Below are 18,337 nucleotides of genomic sequence, written 5' to 3' on the forward strand. Positions count from 1 at the left end.
GATGTTGTGATTGTACAGTGCTCGCAGAGCTTCAGGTCTGGAGCAGGAGGCGGCTGCTCGGTGGTGCTTGCTGCCTCCCGAGACGACGCAACACACTGGGCATCGTGCAAGCCTTGCGACCTTTGCAAGATGTCCTGGAAGATACCTTTGGAAACTAGAAAAAGATAGATTTTGAAGAAATTGTCTTTCTAAGTCTTCCGAGTTAATTTGTTGATTTATACACCACACATTGTTACATCGTTAGAACTTCAGCTTTTATCACTTGTCGTGAAATTATTTCAGATTGTGGTCAGGGAATCGCGCCACAGGCCGGTCTGAACTGTAGCTAGAGCTCTAAAGTTCCCATTTGTTGTAAACGCAATTTTATTGGCCTTTTGCTTTTGTAATAGACTCTTTGTATGTGAAGAGCATCTAAAAAAAGTTCTAAAAATGTATTATTTTAATGATCTGGTGAGCAACATTCTTAATGTTTTATAGTTCAGACCTGGTAGATTTCACATAACATAGTTCATACAAAACGTAGCAAGGTTAACGATTTCTTAAATGGTTCAGTGTCAGCTACAGAGAGCGCAGTTACTATTCTAAAATATGATGAGGAGATATGATGTCCAACATGAACCTGGATCTCTCAGAGGGGTGTAATGTGAGTGGACATGCTACTTACAGCATTTACATACAGTTCCAGCAATGTTTACCTCGACATCGGTGAAGTGTGTAATAAACCAGAAAAAATCTTTAACTGTTTCTAGATTTGGGATTAGGATTGAAATGTGGGCAGGCGATGAGTGTAATGGGAAATTAACTATAAATAATATCCACACGTTCTTGTGAATCCTGACACGAGGGAGAGCACGGGAGCAGTTCAGCTCCGAGATCAAAACTGTAGCGCTTGTCGCGCTCCTCAGAGCGGGGTCTGAAAGCGAGTGGAGCTGTATTTCCAAGCAGCCGCAGCAGCACTTACATAAGAGTATTGCTTCTGCAGCTGAGGGGGACTGTGGAGAGCCCTTGAAAACAAGGGATTGTGGGATTAGAGGTTCTAGCTGGTATTAGAGGGCAGAGCTCGCCCGAGCCGCACAGTCTTGATTCGGTCGCTGCCACGAGGAGCCGGAGCCCACACAGAGCAGTGGGCACGTCACCTGTGTCATCACTCCCTCCAGGAGCGGGCTGGCATCGCCCTGGGCGATCGCACCAGAGGACTCCCACCGGCAATTAGTCACATTGATCTGCGGAGACGAAGCTGTCGGAGGGAAGAGTGCAGGATCTGTTCTGTTCCTCGCGATGGTGTTCTCGGCTGCAGAAGGATATACAGACAGTTTAGATTCCTCTCCTGAAAGAGACAGCTCTTCTTCAGGGGGCGAAGCTAATTCTTCTGTAGGTGAGCTGGTTGTTGGTTTTACTCTAAATCGCAGGGGTACTGGTCCTGAAGAAGCAGTTACTACTCGATTAAATAGCGGCTGGGTTCAGTCTGGACTTCTGGAGAAGTTGTTTCCTCACTGTGAGGTACTGTACTGTTATTATGCTGAGTCTCTCGAGTGCTAAATATCAGTATAATCAGGGGTTTCGGTGGGGGCTGTCCTATAAATTGATTGTCAGGAACAGTATTCCAGCCTGTGCCAGTTCAGGGTTTATTTCTGGATTCTCGCGTTTGCAGTGTGAAAAGAGCCAGCAGCTGTCCTGAGAGGGAGTCCCCACGTGCACAGCAGGATGCAGCAGTGGCAGGAGAGTTACAAGGCGCGTTGCCGGGCTGTTGAGAGGCGGGATTGATGTAATTCGGGAGCTGCAGAGAAGGAGCCGGTTCCTGATCTGTACTCCGATCTCATCTCTCCGTATGAGGAATTGAAGTGTCACTGTTGCAAGCGTGCATGTTGATTCACTTCAGCTTGCACCCTGAGAGAGGGTCTTAATAAAATCCCTGCAGTACCTGATTACTTCTGTTGTGACACAGTAGTAAGCTCCATAATCTCCAGTTTCCTCACTAGAGACAGACTTTGCACTGGCCTGTGAGCATTTTCCTCCAGTCCAAGTCTTATATTTGCAGATTTATCTGTCCCTGTGAACAGCTCAAATTGATAACTTAATAGGTGAAAAATGTGCTGTGCAGCGTTTTAGAAACCCATGAATATGTAGGAATGTTGTGTGTTCGTGCTCTTCGATGCAGTGATGCTGCAGTGCCGTGCCTTCACTCTGGTCAGATGAGTGTTCGTTCCGTGTTGCTGTGAAGCATGGAGACGGTGTCAGTGCTGTGGATGGGATCACCTGAGCTGGGTTAGACACACAGGTAGAGCCCGCTCTGCGGCGTGCTGCTCTCCTGTCGGGATGGTCCAGAGGTCCAGCAGAGCAGAACTCGGATTCTGCTTGGGGCTCTTGTGCTGCTGGGCTCTCTCCTGAGCGCTGCTTGCACACCAGCGTCTCCCCCTGTGTCCCCCTGTAGCTCCCTGTCCGTGGCGCCATGCTTGTGTGCTCTCGGGCAAGGGGGCTGGATGCTGCAAGTCAGCTCTAGAAACATGCAGACGCCTTCGTCTTCAGAGGGGAGGGAATCTCTAGTAACCCTTTGTAAACCTTTCTAAAAGAAAACCACTTCATGCAGCTGTAGTTGGCATTTGGACTCCCTGCTGTTGGTTGCTGTCGGGCAGTGAGACTGGTAGTGTGCTAAGCCTGCGCTGATGAAGCTCTGAAATGTCTGAAGAAGGTCCTCATTCCTTTGCGTTCCTCTTTTTTTTTTTACATACAGCGTTCACTTTTGAAAGCATCTGGGACAATGCTGGTGTTCTTGCTGAAATATGCGTCAGTTTTCAAAAGTTTCTTGCAGTATAGTATTGGCTCTGTTATGTATGGGCATAGATTTTATTAATTAGTTTTGTTAAATAATGTGCCTTTTCATTCTCCTATTGCTCAGGGACAAACATAAACCTTTGTTTAATCCCATCTGAGAGCTTATTGTGCAGTTTCAGATGGCTGTCTCGGTGCTGGCAGTGACAGCTGGGTGAGCTGCTGCAGAGCTCCTATTCTCCGCTTTCCCTGCAGCCTTAAAGGACTGCTCTGACCGGGAGTCTGCGAATGAGAGCACGGAGGGTCTGGAGGCTTTAAAACACTTCGGCCCCCAGCGGCGTGCCAGCCAGAGGAGCCTCGGGGCGTTCCCCACGCCCCCCCCCCGCGCCGCTGCTTTGTGTTTTGCGCGGTGGGCACGTTGGCGGTCCCGGCTCAGAGGCTGAACGCTCTGCTGCACTCGCCGCTGACTCCGCTTTGAGACGACACCGCAACCCTCCGGGTTGAGCCCGGCGAGGTCCTGAGCCTGGTCAGTATTGGGATGGGAAACCCGGTGTTGGTGGAGCACAGTTTCCAAACCAGTATCCCGGTATGGTCACCAGAGACACTGTGGTGTGAGACACTGTAGGAGGTGTTAAACCAAGATCCTGACAAGTCGCTCGTTAAAGATGTTCGTTAGAGCAGGGGTGTGTGTCCCCAGTGTCCTGGCTTAATTACTCTCTGGGCTGTATGGTCTGGCCCTCCTAACTGAAGGATTGAAGTGAAACACTTTCTCCCATGTGTGCCTGGGGCTGCAGCTCGGTGGTGGGTGAGTGGGTCCCCTCCTGTGTGCAAAGTACAGGAGCCCAGGAAATGCGAGCACTTCAACCACCCCAGCGAGCGCGCTTGGTCCACACCTGACCGGAACTCATACAGGCTGTACATCCCCGTCAGAGGGATTCAAAATTTTCCTTTGCAATTTACAGGTAATCTGAATGTAAAAGTCATAAAGACGTGCCTTCCTGTTGTAGTGAAAGTAATTTGCGCTCTGTCCAGGTTTGCCGTGTCATGTGGCACAGACCTCGGAGGCGTTCGGGTTGGTCTGGGCTGCTCTGCAAAGCGATGCCATTGCAGAACTAGGAGTGGCTGCTGGGCTCACTCAGTGAGGAAGGAAAAGCCTTCAAATCGCCCTCTAAAGGCTGATTCTCCTGATGAAGTGACTTAATTTGAAATGAAAGGGAATGAGAGGAGAGCTTCAGTGATGAGGAGGGCTTGGGCACATCAAGGAGCTGAGCACTGTTTGTCTGGTTTAAAACTGAAACAGGGTAATGGTGGTAAAAGCCACACACTTCCACATCGTGATCTATTGAACGCGGCAAAGCTCAGCTTTTGTGTGGGTTCACAGCTGTAATTAAATTATGCATGTTTGAAAACAGACTGTTAGTGGGTTTGAAATGCTTTCTCTGCTGGATTCCACCACGGACAAGTACTAGCTGTGTGAATAGGCTTCTCAGCACGTTCAGGCTTTCAAACACAGCAGCCTGTTTGCTTGACAAAAACGATCTGATTGAGGCTTTTGAAAACGTGGGGAAAGTGAAGAGAGAGCTGAGGGGAATATCACTGCTCACACTGGGAATATTCAGACCTGAAAACCAGGATTCACTTACTAGCTTCAGTTATGCACCACTCGAGAGTTAAAATTCTTCATGTACCATTTCGTTATGTAAAATAACTGAGGGATGTAGTGTCATGCGACTGATGTAAAAGCAGAATTATCATTTTTTGCCCAGGAGAGAGAGCAGCAATTAGATACAAAGTTATGAGCTTTATTATTCAAACATCTTCCAGAGATCCTGCATGGAGAGTGAAGTATAAATGCAGTTTTACCGTAGTAGTTTCATATAAAGAGTAGTTGAATATAGCCTGTGTTGATAGTGGAGCTGTAGTGGCCCCTGGTGAGTTGTTTCGCCCGGGCTGCTGCAGCTGAGGCCCTGCTGTACGAAAGGGCTGCACTGTTGCAGTTCCCAGTCTAAAGTGTTTAGTTTGCTCCCGTCCGTGGTGTTGTGTGGGCTACCAGGGCAGCACATGAGCAGAACGATGATGAAAGCCTGAAAAACAAACTGGACTGTTTCAGGTTTCCCTTCCTACAAGTCAGACAGCTAGACTGCTTCTGAGCTACCGCGAAATTCAACCCAAGTGTCCTCTCAATTGCATTTCAACGTAACCACCAAAATAGTCACGGCTCTCTTATCTGTCTAATGTGTCGGTCAGCTCCTGAAGGGAGACACAGCCAGCCTGGTCCTGGATGTCCTGGCCTCCCTGTACCTCTGGCACAGGAGTTGGTTGGCCCTTCCTGCTTTTATGGGATGGTGTGGTGGTGGCACTGTGGCTGGAAGGTTGCCGGTTCGTATCCCGTGGCCGGCAGAGGAATCCTACTCCTTTGGGCCCCTGAGCAAGGCCCTTCACCCCAACTGCTCCAGGGGTGCTGTATAATGGTTTACCCTGTGCTCTGACCCCAAGCTTCTCTCCAGAAACAAGCTGGGGTATGCAAAAAGACAAATTCCTAATCCAAGAAATTGTATATGGCCAATAAAGTGATCTCTTATACCCCCGTCTGACCTTTGCCCTTTGATGGGAGGAGGAGAATTGTGGGAGCTGTAGTCCTCCGTAGCTGTAGCTATTGTAAGGCATCCTTAAAGCGTCTAGTCATTGGGGATTGAAGCCTGTGGAGGTTCTAGGTTCTGAAGGAACTGTAGTTTGTTAGGTTTGTATGGTGTTTTTTGGTGCCAGTAGTCAGATCCAGTCCATATTTGTCAGTTCTCTGATATGAAGTGTCATGCAGTATGGAATATCCATCTGATATAACAGTGTTTCTGTTCAACAAAATGCTAAGATGTCCAGACACCTGAGGATGTTCTCTAAGACACGGCCAGTCTCTTGAGCAGAGTTTTCAAACTGCTTACTTGAAGAGGGTGGTGAGACTAGCTGTTAGTAACTCCTCTGATCCCTCACATGTTCTGCATGAAGAATAGTACCTGAAGTCTTCAAACAGATGTTTTCAGTGTGGACTTAAAATGAGGAACTATTTCATCCCGTACTCAATCAAATTAATTGTGTAATTAAATGAGTTCGCAATAAATGAGTAATGGTTTATGGACTAGTGCGATCCATGCATTGTGTAGAAGAGTGCAGGGGTGATGTGTAACTGTGGGGGAGTAGATTTACAGATCTGGATGCAGTTGTGTGGACTCCTGTGGGAGTGCTGTGAAATGAATCTGTATGGGTAGATGTCTGTTATGTAATGTACAGTAATGTATCCTTGTGCTGTTGGTGTGCCTTGTAAGTTTCAGTGTGTGTAAAACATAGCTGGTTTGCTGTGAGACACGTGTCTGAGAAATCGTGTCTGGTGTTCTAGTGTTGCAGCTTCAAACGCTGTACCCAGGAAGGTGGTACAGTGCCAGGAATGAAGGAGGTGAGCCAGCTACAGGACTGGCAGCTCCTACCCACTGTCATCTTGGCAGAAATGCATCTGTTTGTAGCACATTTTCTTCCCGTTCAAATGTCAGCATAAATACATTTAAACTTGGAATAACTGATTTTCTTTCTTTACCAGCCTGGGAGGAAAGCGTGCTCTTCATTGAGAAAAGTGTGCTTGTTCGGGAAACCAACGCGTTTTCACGCATCTAGTCTCTAAATGCCCATTCACACCAGCACTTGGTGGGCAGCCCCGGCGAGAACAATTCACATTGAGATTATATCGTTAGCTAAACGAGACTGCGAACCCAATGGTACGGCTGGCCAAATCACACTAGCCGTGACCCCGAGCCCCGCAGCAGTCAGAGCCACAACACCGTCCAGTGACAACGAGCCCCGCAGCGGTCAGAGCCACAACACCGTCCAGGGACCCCGAGCCCCGCAGCGGTCAGAGCCACAACACCGTCCTGGGACCCCGAGCCCCGCAGCGGTCAGAGCCACAACACCGTCCAGTGACAACGAGCTCCGCAGCGGTCAGAGCCACAACACCGTCCAGTGACAATGAGCTCCGCAGCGGTCAGAGCCACAACACCGTCCAGGGACCCCGAGCCCCACAGCGGTCAGAGCCACAACACCGTTCAGGGACCCCGAGCCCCACAGCGGTCAGAGCCACAACACCGTCCTGGGACCCCGAGCCCCACAGCGGTCAGAGCCACAACACCGTCCAGGGACCCCGAGCCCCGCAGCGGTCAGAGCCACAACACCGTCCTGGGACCCCGAGCCCCACAGCGGTCAGAGCCACAACACCGTCCAGGGACCCCGAGCCCCACAGCGGTTGGACGGTGTTGTGGCTCTGACCGCTGCGGGGCTCGGGGTCCCTGGACGGTGTTGTGGCTCTGACCGCTGCGGGGCTCGGGGTCCCTGGACGGTGTTGTGGCTCTGACCGCTGTGGGGCTCGTTGTCACTGGACGGTGTTGTGGCTCTGACCGCTGCGGGGCTCGGGGTCCCTGGACGGTGTTGTGGCTCTGACCGCTGCGGGGCTCGGGGTCACTGGACGGTGTTGTGGCTCTGACCGCTGTGGGGCTCGTTGTCACTGGACGGTGTTGTGGCTCTGACCGCTGTGGGGCTCGGGGTCCCAGGACGGTGTTGTGGCTCTGACCGCTGCGGGGCTCGTTGTCACTGGACGGTGTTGTGGCTCTGACCGCTGCGGGGCTCGTTGTCACTGGACGGTGTTGTGGCTCTGACCGCTGCAGGACTCGGGGTCCCTGGACGGTGTTGTGGCTCTGACCGCTGCGGGGCTCGTTGTCACTGGACGGTGTTGTGGCTCTGACCGCTGTGGGGCTCGGGGTCCCTGGACGGTGTTGTGGCTCTGACCGCTGTGGGGCTCGGGGTCCCTGGACGGTGTTGTGGCTCTGACCGCTGTGGGGCTCGGGGTCCCTGGACGGTGTTGTGGCTCTGACCGCTGCGGGGCTCGGGGTCCCAGGACGGTGTTGTGGCTCTGACCGCTGCGGGGCTCGTTGTCACTGGACGGTGTTGTGGCTCTGACCGCTGCGGGGCTCGGGGTCCCTGGACGGTGTTGTGGCTCTGACCGCTGCGGGACTCGCTGTCACTGGACGGTGTTGTGGCTCTGACCGCTGCGGGGCTCGGGGTCCCTGGACGGTGTTGTGGCTCTGACCGCTGCGGGGCTCGGGGTCACTGGACGGTGTTGTGGCTCTGACCGCTGCGGGGCTCGGGGTCCCTGGACGGTGTTGTGGCTCTGACCGCTGTGGGGCTCGTTGTCACTGGACGGTGTTGTGGCTCTGACCGCTGCGGGGCTCGGGGTCCCTGGACGGTGTTGTGGCTCTGACCGCTGCGGGGCTCGGGGTCCCTGGACGGTGTTGTGGCTCTGACCGCTGCGGGGCTCGGGGTCACTGGATGGTGTTGTGGCTCTGACCGCTGCGGGGCTCGGGGTCCCTGGACGGTGTTGTGGCTCTGACCGCTGCGGGGCTCGGGGTCACTGGACGGTGTTGTGGCTCTGACCGCTGCGGGGCTCGTTGTCCCTGGACGGTGTTGTGGCTCTGACCGCTGCGGGGCTCGGGGTCCCTGGACGGTGTTGTGGCTCTGACCGCTGCGGGGCTCGGGGTCCCTGGACGGTGTTGTGGCTCTGACTGCTGCGGGGCTCGGGGTCACGGCTAGTGTGATTTGGCCAGCCGTACCATTGGGTTCGCAGTCTCGTTTAGCTAACGATATAATCCCAATGTGAATTGTTCTCGCCGGGGCTGCCCACCAAGTGCTGGTGTGAATACCCATCAGTTTTGTCTGTGCGCAGTGTGACTGAGTTATTTTAAGCCGATGTGTGTGTGGGACCTGTTTTGAGCATGCGACTCCTGCGCAGCACCGGAGCCCTGTGAGGACGAGGCGAAGTTAGAGCCAGGGCAGGGAGTCCCGGCCTTTTAATAGCTGTGCACTGTGAAAGGCCTACAGGGTCACCTGTGGGGACAAGGCCAATACAGTATTTAAAAAAACAGCACCTTCATTTTTAGATCAGAGCAGGTTCTTCCTGGTTTCGAGCGGTCAGCTAGAGGCTGGGCTGGTGCTCCTCCCCGGTGCTCTGCTCTGCTGCTTGGGCACCTTCAGTTTCCTCGCAGATAGAATTACAGAAACCATAGCAACAGGCAGCGACACTACCTGTGTTTTTGCCTTAGCACTGTGAACATTTTTCCTAAATGTACATTAGATTTATACATATTTTATCTGGCTATGCAATTTGTAAGATTTTGGATTTGTGAGCATGTCTGAGAGATTGGGGATTATCTCTCAAGATTAATGTTAATGTCATCTCTTCTTACATCGGTCTATAACACCACCTTCTCTGTTCAGAGAGCGATGGATGAACTGCTGAGGAGTCACGTGCGCTGTTTAAATTTCACACCGCAAGTCTGTCAGATATGCAAGCTCTCAGAAATTTTAATTGGTTCAATTCATAACTGCCAGTTATTGATCTGTTCTTTAGACTGCAAGACAAAATTACATTTTCAGTATGCACACTTCAATTACAACCCTTTGACGTAAAACAGTGTGAAATTAATAGACTATGATGTGGAGTCTAAAACTGTATTATTGAACTAATAAGAGACAATAATAAGGGTTTGGATCTATCTGTGATCCAAAAAGGCTTATTTGCTTTTTAAAGATGTGCTGAAGGAGAAACGTCTGGTAACGTGATATCCAAAAGCCACCTGAAATCACAAAGGTGAGCTCTGTCTTTTGGCCCAGGTTAATTCTGAATCCTTAGCAGTTTGCAGTTGGTTTTGTGAAGGATAGATTCTAGGAGTTTTTGCTTTTAGGTATGTTTTCTGGTGAATTCTCTATCCTGTTTGCAAGCTTGTCTCTCTCCAAGAAGAAAACTTTTAGTGACAGATTTAAAGGGTTTAAAAACTGCTCACATTTGACTTCCCTTTGAACCTCCTGCTTCCTCACCACATCAGCATCCCGCTGGGCCTGTTGCATCTGTTCCTCCCTGTCCGTCCCACGGGCCTGCAGCTGCTCTTCAGGAGGGGTACTGCGGCGCGCTGAGTGGTTTTCCGAAACACGTTCAGTTACCTGCTCTCCCTGCTGCCTGTGCGATTCCCTCCCCGAAGGATGGGAGTGTGCTGGGAACGGAGATCGGAATGGGAATGGGCATAGAAAGTGGTCTGCCCTGCGTCTTTTTGACACGAGCAGAGCAGATTCAGATACTTCTGATGTGATTTTTTTAGGGGGAAAGTCATGTTTTTAAAAGTCACTGGTAAATGCTGAGGCTAGTGCTTTGTTAGTGCTAATGATTAGAAACTTTGAGCTTATTGCTCCTCAAATTAAACTGAACTGAGAAGAGGTCACAGTGTCATCTTCTGCGTGGCTATCAGACTGTCCCAAAATGCCTTTCGATAGGTCGGTGCTTCCTTCTGCATGTCTAACATGAACTGTAGCTGCACATGAACAATACTGTGTCAGTAGCCATGTAAAGGCTTAGTCTTAGTGCAATGCATGAGTATCATTAGAGGCTGAGGAAGAAAAAAACGATGCCCAGAGTAAACTCCCTCTGAGATGGGCAGGGATGACCGTGGTGCTGCTGGTATGCTCTGGGCTTGCTTACATAGCGTTTGCACCGTAGATTGCTCGTCTGGGAAATATTTGATGTTCTGCTTTTAAAATTGTTCATCTGCCATTTTCAGGAGTCGCCCTCATGAGCTAAAACTTTGAGTTTGAGTTATGTGCTCTTCTTGTGCGAGATCTCCTTCCCTGGATCCACGATGGCCGCGAACTTTAAAACTGCAGTGGCATCGCTGCCTGTACTGGTGTGGGCCTCGTAGGTGCCAGGTTTGCCACTTTCCTTTGGCCTGCTGAACTCCCAGATGCCCGTGCAATACTGGGAGGTGGTGTTTCATTGTCCTCTGAAAGTTACTGATCTAAAACGTGGGCTTTGCCTGATATACCCACATCCTCCTGGGCTTGTCCCGTCTCATCTCTCCCAGGGCTGTAAATGTGTTTTTCTCTCCGACAGCAATGCAGCAGGTTCTGGATAACCTGAATGAGCTGCCGACCTGCACCGGGGCGAAGGACATCGACCTCATCTTCCTGCGCGGGATCATGGAGAGCCCCATCGTCAGGTCTCTGGCCAAGGTACGCCGACCTGCAGGGGGCGCAGCAGCACTGCCGCCCAGAGCGCCCCGGGTTCCCACCTGTGAGAAGGAGCATGTGCCTTTTTTTACAGGCGTTTGTTTGTGGGATTCTGATGCTTTGTTGGAAACGTAATATCAAGCATCATAAATATCCGTTTTAGTGAGTTCCACTTAGGATGACTGGGCAGGGGGGTATCTTGAGTTCTGTTCACGCTGTGTGTGTTTGACCCGGCGCAGTGGCAGAGCAGCAGTCGGGGAATCGCTGACACTCACTCTTGCTGTTTTCTGTTGCTGTCAATGGGCTCGTAACTTGTCATTGAGTCTCTGTGTCTCTGTGTGTAACCGCCCCCCGTGATCGGGCTGTGCCAGCCACAGCCGGGCAGTACTCTTCACTGTGCGGCGCAAGTCCAAGGTGCAGTCTGTGGCTGCTGATCGCCTAGTTTGGCAGCGTCGTTTACTGTGACTGTTGCAGTCGCTCCGGAGCTACACAGAGACACAGGATGGGGTTGAGCTCAGATGTCTCCTGCACTCCAGATCCCTGTCTGGATGATTTAAATATGCCCCACATTTCCATTGTCCTCAGCTCCCGGTCACTTTATTTTGCCTATAAAAATTAATAAGTTGGACAGGTTGTTTGTGAGAGCATCAGTGAGAGAATCACGGACATCGATGCTCACGGTTTTCTGTTACTGCTGATGGGCTCATAATGCATCTCGGGGTCTGTGTATGGAACAGCCCCCGGTGGTCCGGTAGCGCCAGCAGGAAATGGCTTCATCCCTGTCCTATATGGTGAGTCCAGATGACCCTCCTCCTGAAGCTGCTGACCGGTAGGACCGGTAAATGAAAAGGAAGATGACCGCAGGGCCGCAGGACCAAGCCGCAGGGCCTGACCGCTGACCTCAGTGCCAAACCGCTGACCGCAGGGCCTGACTGCGTTCTGAGCTGATCAGTGTAAGAGGAACTGTGTCCGGGCAGTCCTGGCGGCACTAGTTTGACTGGCTTCTTCGTCACGACGAGGTGACGGGTCGCAGCGCCACCTGCTGTGCCCCTTGAGCAGCTGTCTGATCCAGGTGTGGTTCGTGGGTGAGCATTTCTCTTTGGCAGCGCACTGGAGGTTCACAGTGTGACACCAGCCTCTGTAAGAAATTCAAGAACCACAACTCATGGCATGATGGCGGCCAGAAAAAACACTTTTTTATCTGCAGAATTTAGCCTTCAAAAACTTAAATTTGTTTCCTCCCATATTCCACACCGGCTTGCGCAGAGAACAGCGTTGTAGCGACAGAGGGATGTAGGAGATGAGGAGGCCGTGTTCTTGAGCACTGTGGTGCGATCGTGCCTCTCTGGCGCCCCCAGCAGGCTGGCCTTTACAGCGCTGTGTCTCTCCGCAGGCTCATGAACGGCTGGAGGAGGTCAAGCTGGAGGCCGTCCGCGACAACAACGTGGAGCTGGTGAGCGAGATCCTGGAGGACATCAGCCCGCTGGCGAGCAAAGACGACAGCGCCGCCGAGCTGTCGCGCATCCTGAAGGAGCCGCACTTCCAGGTGAGCCACCTGCGAGCCCTCGTCACGCCCACGGTCCTGCTGGGTGTCTGTCAAAGTGCTCATCGGCCCTGGCGCCCTGGCGCACAGTCCCTTCCACCACCTGGGACCGGCTGTTGTGTTTTCCTGCGCCTTCGGAAGACGAGCATTTTAAATTAAAGGTTCTAACTCAAAACTGAGAGAAATGCTGATGTGTTGGTTATTTAAAGTGCAAGAAAGAGAGCTGAAAGGGAGCAGTAAGGCTCCTGCAGTGGGGATCTCTCTCTCTCTCTCTCTCTCTCTCTCTCTCTCTCTCTCCTCTGAGGCTCAGCGTTGCGGGAATCAGCTGAGGGAGGAGTGCCGAGCTCTGCAGACAGAAGAGCTGTGAGCTCTGTGCTGTGAAAGCCATGGGCGTGATGTTGCTAGTCTTCCTCTGGTTAAATAACAGGCTGATGCTTAATCCCCCTGCAGTACTTAGCACAACAGATTACTGAGGCGGTGCCATATGCTTGCGCAGTCTAGTATCGATTTTCACATTAGACTTACAGCGCTCACAGGGCATTTAGAGGGGAAAGGACTGATCAGAAGTAAAGAAATCTGTAGTGGGAATTAGTTCTCTTCTCAAAAACAACACCTGAATCGTGGGTGAGGTGACGGATCTTGTCTCTGTCTCGTACGGCAAACACTGGCGTTTCTTCAGGGCCAGCAGAAAGAAATGGGCAGGGCAGGGCAGAGCAGAGGAGCTGCGCTGTGGGCCGGGTGGCCGGGGCGGTCAGCCCGCTCGCTCTCCCCTCTGGGCTCTGAGCACGCGTCTCTTGCGCAGTCCCTGCTCGAGGCTCACGACAAGGTGGCGTCGAAAAGCTACGAGCCGCCGGCGGGGGGACCGGAAGCGAACCACGCCGCGCCAGCCGCGCCCCAGGCGGTACAGGCCGACGCCGTGCGCATGATCGGCATCCGCAAGAAGGCAGGGGAGCCCTTGGTAAGTGTGTCCGCTTCGCACTCCCTGTTCCCCGGCGCCAGTTTTCCTTGTGTCAGTCCACTGATATGTCCCTTGCACAGCACGCTCGAGGAAAAAAGCAGTAGTCTTTAAATTCTCACTGAACTGCAGAAGTCTTGTTTTCGAAGGGAAGGCTCTCTTAAAGGGACCAGGAATAAGGTGCTTAGGAAAGAAAGTGGGGAGGAGGGAGAGCAGATGGCTTCTTTATTGCCCTGTACATTGGCGGCTCCTCAGCGGTTACTGCCCCACGCGGTTTAAAGTGGAAGGAAGTAACAAAGCCTTAAAAAGACCGGAGGCTGTGATCGCTGCTCCTCTCCGTGCCGCGCAGGGCGTGACCTTCCGAGTGGAAAACAGCGACCTGGTCATCGCCCGCATTCTGCACGGGGGCATGATCGACCGCCAGGGCCTCCTGCACGTGGGGGACATCATCAAGGAGGTCAACGGCAAAGACGTGGGCAGCAACCCCAAGGAGCTGCAGGACATGCTGAAGAGCTGCTGTGGGGGGATCACTCTGAAGATCCTCCCCAGCTACAGGGACGCCGCGCTTCCTCAGCAGGTAAGCCCCAGTCCCTCGCCCCCCTCCACCCGAGCCATCACTGGGGCACGTACAGGAGTCGAGCTGCACCGCAGCCCAGTCGCAGCCCCTCTGGAGCTCCGCAGACAGGCTCCAGGCACCAGGGGGCTCGGACGAAGCAGCAGCACAGCTCTCCCCAGCGCCCCGAGCAACTGAAACAGTCTCTTCAGTCTCCGCTGAAGATGGCCGAGAGGGGCCTTTCGGAGTTATGAGGGAATTAGTAGAGTTGACCACAGCGGTTAATGCGAATTAACATCAGGGGGTGGAAGCAGGAGCCCTAGTCGGTGAGAGAAGCGAAGGCTCTCAGGAGGTGCGGTCGTTGTGGAAGTGCTTATTGAACTGGAACAGAGTCAGAGAAGCTGGGGTTCCCAGTATGTAGAGGAACGCGGTCAACCTGGGTGGGGTGAGTGACCGGTTTGTATGCAAGAGGAAAAAGACTAGTTTATGTTCCTCCTCTTTAGCGAATGCTGTTTGAAAACTGCGCTGGCTTGTCTCCCGAGAGAAGGCGCCTCGTTTCTTTCTAGGTGGCCTGTTACCGCGGCTCACCGGTGCTGTCTGATTCGCTGCTTGGTTATGTAATCGTTCCCTGTAGTAAGCAGATCCACGTGTCTGTAAGTGTCTTAACGAACTATGTCCTAATGATCTCTAAATTTGGGTTAAGAATCCATCATGCCTGTAATTCTACACAGAGCCAGACTATTAATAGCGCTGAGTACTATACTCGAACTGCAAGTGTTTTCTTAAGACAGACGTGCTGTCAGTGTCGTCCCAGAGGGGACCTGTGGCAGTCCGTGCCAATGAACCGAACTGCAGTTCTCTGTCCTCCGAGAGGAGAACTGTGTCCATTTCGCTGCCCGCCTTCTCCGCTTGTCAAGACCAGCACTTGTCTTGTGTCTCAGTACAGCCCTGCTGAGGCGAAGCTCAGTTTGTGAGGATGTCCTCTCTGTGGTAGAGCCTGCTTTCCAAAAGGATCACACTGTACCCCACGTTCACACTGTACCCCACAACCACGCGGGCTCACTGAAAACAGTGTGTAATACGTCACTGGGCCAGTGGTCTCCCCTTATAGTAAATTATTTTAAGTCTAGTAGCAGCGGAGGTCTCAAGCCTTAGAAGTATCTCTTACGCAGGGAAGCTTGAGTGATATATGGTGTCAGCCCGTCACCAGCCTGTTCAGTGAGACAGTGGCAGATCCTTATACAGACTCCTACAGGAGCTGACGCTGTTCCCCAGGGGCAGTCGGGCTGGGGGGGGGGCAGCTCCAGTCCGCTGCACATGTCAGGCAAGTGGGGGCCGGTGTAAACACCAGGGGTAACTGCACTGTAGCTGGTGTGGAGAAGCTGTTTAAATACTGTCAGCATTCCTGCCTACTGCTAGCACCTTCTGAGAGCTTGTGACAGTGTGGCCTGTATTCACACCTCCCCTGCAGGGGTAAGAATTAACATTCTTACAACGCAATTTCAGTTTCTGAAATTGTTTGCTAAGAAATCAAATCATTTGCTACAATATCTGCTGTTAGGCAAACAAAGTCTTACCCCTCTATTAAAAGGTCTTCACCAGGCTTGGTTGTTCTCTCTCACAGTTTTCAGCTGTCGAGCAAATTTGTGAAACTTTAATGACATACATCTCTTGCACTGAGCTTTTGAGGAACTCTTTACAGCTCTGCTTTGTCCTGTTTGAAAACCCTGGTCCGTGTGCGTTGCATCCCTCAGGTGTACGTGAAGCCTCACTTCGACTACAATCCAGCCACCGACACGCTGATTCCCTGTAAAGAGGCGGGCCTGTCCTTCTCCCGAGGAGACGTCCTGCAGATCGTCAACCGTGAGGACCCCAACTGGTGGCAGGTGGGAGCGCGCTCACCGCTGTGCTCATGGAGCAGTGGGCTCTCGCAGGGGGCAGAGTGGGGAGCAGCTGTGCTGAAAACCGTCCAGCTGGGACTCTGCACATATTCTCGCAATTGCGTTCATGTTGTGCATCTTCATTTAATTTTCTTTTATCATTTCTGTAAAGCTAAAAATAAAGCATGCTGGCTGTGCAAGCTTTAAAACACGCTTTGAACAAGTTTTAAAGTTTATCACGTGAGAAAAGTTACAAACACGCCCGTTTGGTAATTAGTCGTTAATTTATATGAAGATCTCATACAGCTGGGTAGCTTGTTCCAGACTTCCTACAACTCCTTGTGTAAAGAAGTGACACTTCCCAAAAGTCACAGAGAAGAAATATCGACCATCCTGCTGGATATACTGAAGGTGGGGCGGTAGTAGTCGGCATTGTCGCCTCGCAGTGCTGGAGTCCTGGGTTCCATTCCTGGGGTGCGGTCTGTGTGGAGTTTGTATGTTCTCCCCATTTTTGCATTTTCTCCGGGTGCTCCGCTTTCCTCCCACAGTCCAAAGACATGCTGGTGGGCTTCTGGGAAGATTGGTCCAGGTGTGGGTGTGTCCGTCTGCTGTGAGATAAACTGGCGTCCCGTCCAGGGTGTACCCCACCTCGTTCCTCTGCTGCCTGCACGCGTCGGCTCCAGCTCCCCCACGAGCGGTCATGAGGGGGAGGGAAGGATATCGAGAGTGTGTTGATGCTTCCCCAGGAACGGCGTGGCTGTCTCGGTCTGACACCGGCAGCGGGTGACTGAAAAGCCCCTTTGTTCCCCACAGGCTTGCCATGTTGTCGGGGGCTCCACGGGGCTCATCCCCAGCCAGTTCCTGGAGGAGAAGAGGAAAGCGTTCGTGAGGAGAGACTGGGAGGGCTCAGGTATGTACTTCGTCTGAACGGCGCTTGAAGAGCAGCGCTGTGTGAGCCAGGCGGGGAGCCTGAATTGTGTGAGGCGTACCGTGTGCGCCATCTAGGGGTGATTTTGATCAGTCTTTTCTCCGTTTCTCCCAAGGAGTCCTGTGCGGCACAATAAGCGGGAAGAAGAAAAAGAAGATGATGTATCTTACAGCGCGAAACGCAGGTATGGAGAGGGGTGCACGGCCAGTGGGGGGTTTGGCTCGAATGGAGGGACATGTCATTTCAGTGGAAGCAAACAGGGACTGAAGGGAAAAAACCCCGCGACCTCTCTGTCCCTGGTCATTGGAGAGCTGGTCAGGTGCACACGGGGCGGGGGCGTCAGCCGGGCAGGCAGGGGGGAGTGGGCCGTGCTGGGGGGTTCGGGGGTTGTGTCCTCTGTCGAGGAGCCTGCAGGCTGCTGTAACTGCAGGCAGCCCCGTCCTGTTGTGCTTGCGCCTGCAGAGTTCGATCGGCACGAGCTGCAGGTCTACGAAGAGGTGGCCCGAGTGCCCCCCTTCCAGAGGAAGACCCTGGTGCTGATCGGGGCCCAGGGTGTGGGGCGCAGGAGCCTGAAGAACCGGCTGATGGTGCTGAACCCCACGAGATTCGGAACGACAGTCCCATGTGAGTCTTCTTGGGGCGATCCTCCCGTCGGCTCGTGCGCCGTCTGCTGAGCTGATCTCCTGTCTCACTCAGACTGCAGGATTGGTTTTTACTAACGCTGTTTGGAGTTAACAGCTCTCACCCTGGTCAAAACGAGCGGTGCAGCAGGAGAGCGTGCACGGCAGCGGTGTGCGTCTCAGGCTGGCCTGCTCTGCGGGTTCGTGTGGATCGTGTTAATTGCGGGTCTCGTGCCACAGTCACGTCCCGGCGGCCGCGGGAGGACGAGAAGGACGGCCAGTCCTACCGGTTCGTGTCGCGGGCGGAGATGGAGCTGGACGTCAAGGCCAGCCGGTACCTGGAGCACGGCGAGTACGAGGGCAACCTGTACGGCACCAAGATCGACTCCATCCACGAGGTGGTGCAGACCGGCCGCACCTGCATCCTCGATGTCAACCCGCAGGTCAGGGGGCCTGGGGCTCGGGGGCGAGTGGGGGCCGAGGGCTGGGGGTGTGAGGGGGCCACCCTTTACACACAGGTGCTAAAAAGAATAGGCACCGGCTCATTGTTCTAAAGAGTATTTACAGTATATATTAACATGTGTCATTTAATATGCGTGTGTGCTGTATGTAAAGTGTCTTCTGTGTGTGTGTGTAAAGAGTTTGAGTGAGTGTGTGTGAGAGTGAATAAATTGGGGGCGGATTGGTCCAGACTCGCCAGGCTGTGTGCAGGGTGGCCCCAGGAGCCCAGGTGCTGTGGTCCCTCACGCAGTGGTAAAAGCCTGAGTGGGTTTGTGTGTTAAGAGATGTCAAGGTCTTGTCTCTGCCCGCAGGCTCTGAAGGTCCTGAAGACCCCGGAGTTCATGCCCTACGTGGTGTTCATTGCGGCGCCCGAACTGGACACGCTGCGGGCCATGCACAAGGCCGTGGTGGACGCCGGGATCACCACCAAGCTGCTGACGGTGAGGCCCTGCTCCCCTCCTGCTCCCCTCCTGCTCCCCTCCTGCTCTCCTCCTGCCTCC

The 18,337-nt window shown here is 53.0% G+C and overlaps 1 protein-coding gene across 4 annotated transcripts in view; it reads left to right on the forward strand.

Annotated features, from left to right (window-relative positions):
- Positions 1-18,337, forward strand: part of pals2b (protein associated with LIN7 2, MAGUK p55 family member b) — a 42,013-nt gene that overhangs the window by 21,492 nt on the left and 2,184 nt on the right. For 3 of the 4 annotated variants that reach the window (XM_088928707.1, XM_088928708.1, XM_088928711.1), the window contains 10 exons: positions 10,742-10,860; positions 12,251-12,403; positions 13,203-13,358; positions 13,705-13,932; positions 15,663-15,794; positions 16,602-16,698; positions 16,832-16,900; positions 17,179-17,340; positions 17,577-17,779; positions 18,149-18,277. In XM_088928707.1, the coding sequence (XP_088784833.1) occupies positions 10,742-10,860; positions 12,251-12,403; positions 13,203-13,358; positions 13,705-13,932; positions 15,663-15,794; positions 16,602-16,698; positions 16,832-16,900; positions 17,179-17,340; positions 17,577-17,779; positions 18,149-18,277 (1,448 nt within the window). Of the gene's footprint in view, positions 1-1,049; positions 1,376-10,741; positions 10,861-12,250; positions 12,404-13,202; positions 13,359-13,704; positions 13,933-15,662; positions 15,795-16,601; positions 16,699-16,831; positions 16,901-17,178; positions 17,341-17,576; positions 17,780-18,148; positions 18,278-18,337 lie in introns of those variants that run through there. The other variant, XM_088928706.1, reaches the window with a different exon arrangement.

This window comes from Atractosteus spatula, chromosome 12 (assembly GCF_055471065.1).
Source record: "Atractosteus spatula isolate fAtrSpa1 chromosome 12, fAtrSpa1.hap1, whole genome shotgun sequence".
Classification (NCBI taxonomy): domain Eukaryota; kingdom Metazoa; phylum Chordata; class Actinopteri; order Semionotiformes; family Lepisosteidae; genus Atractosteus; species Atractosteus spatula.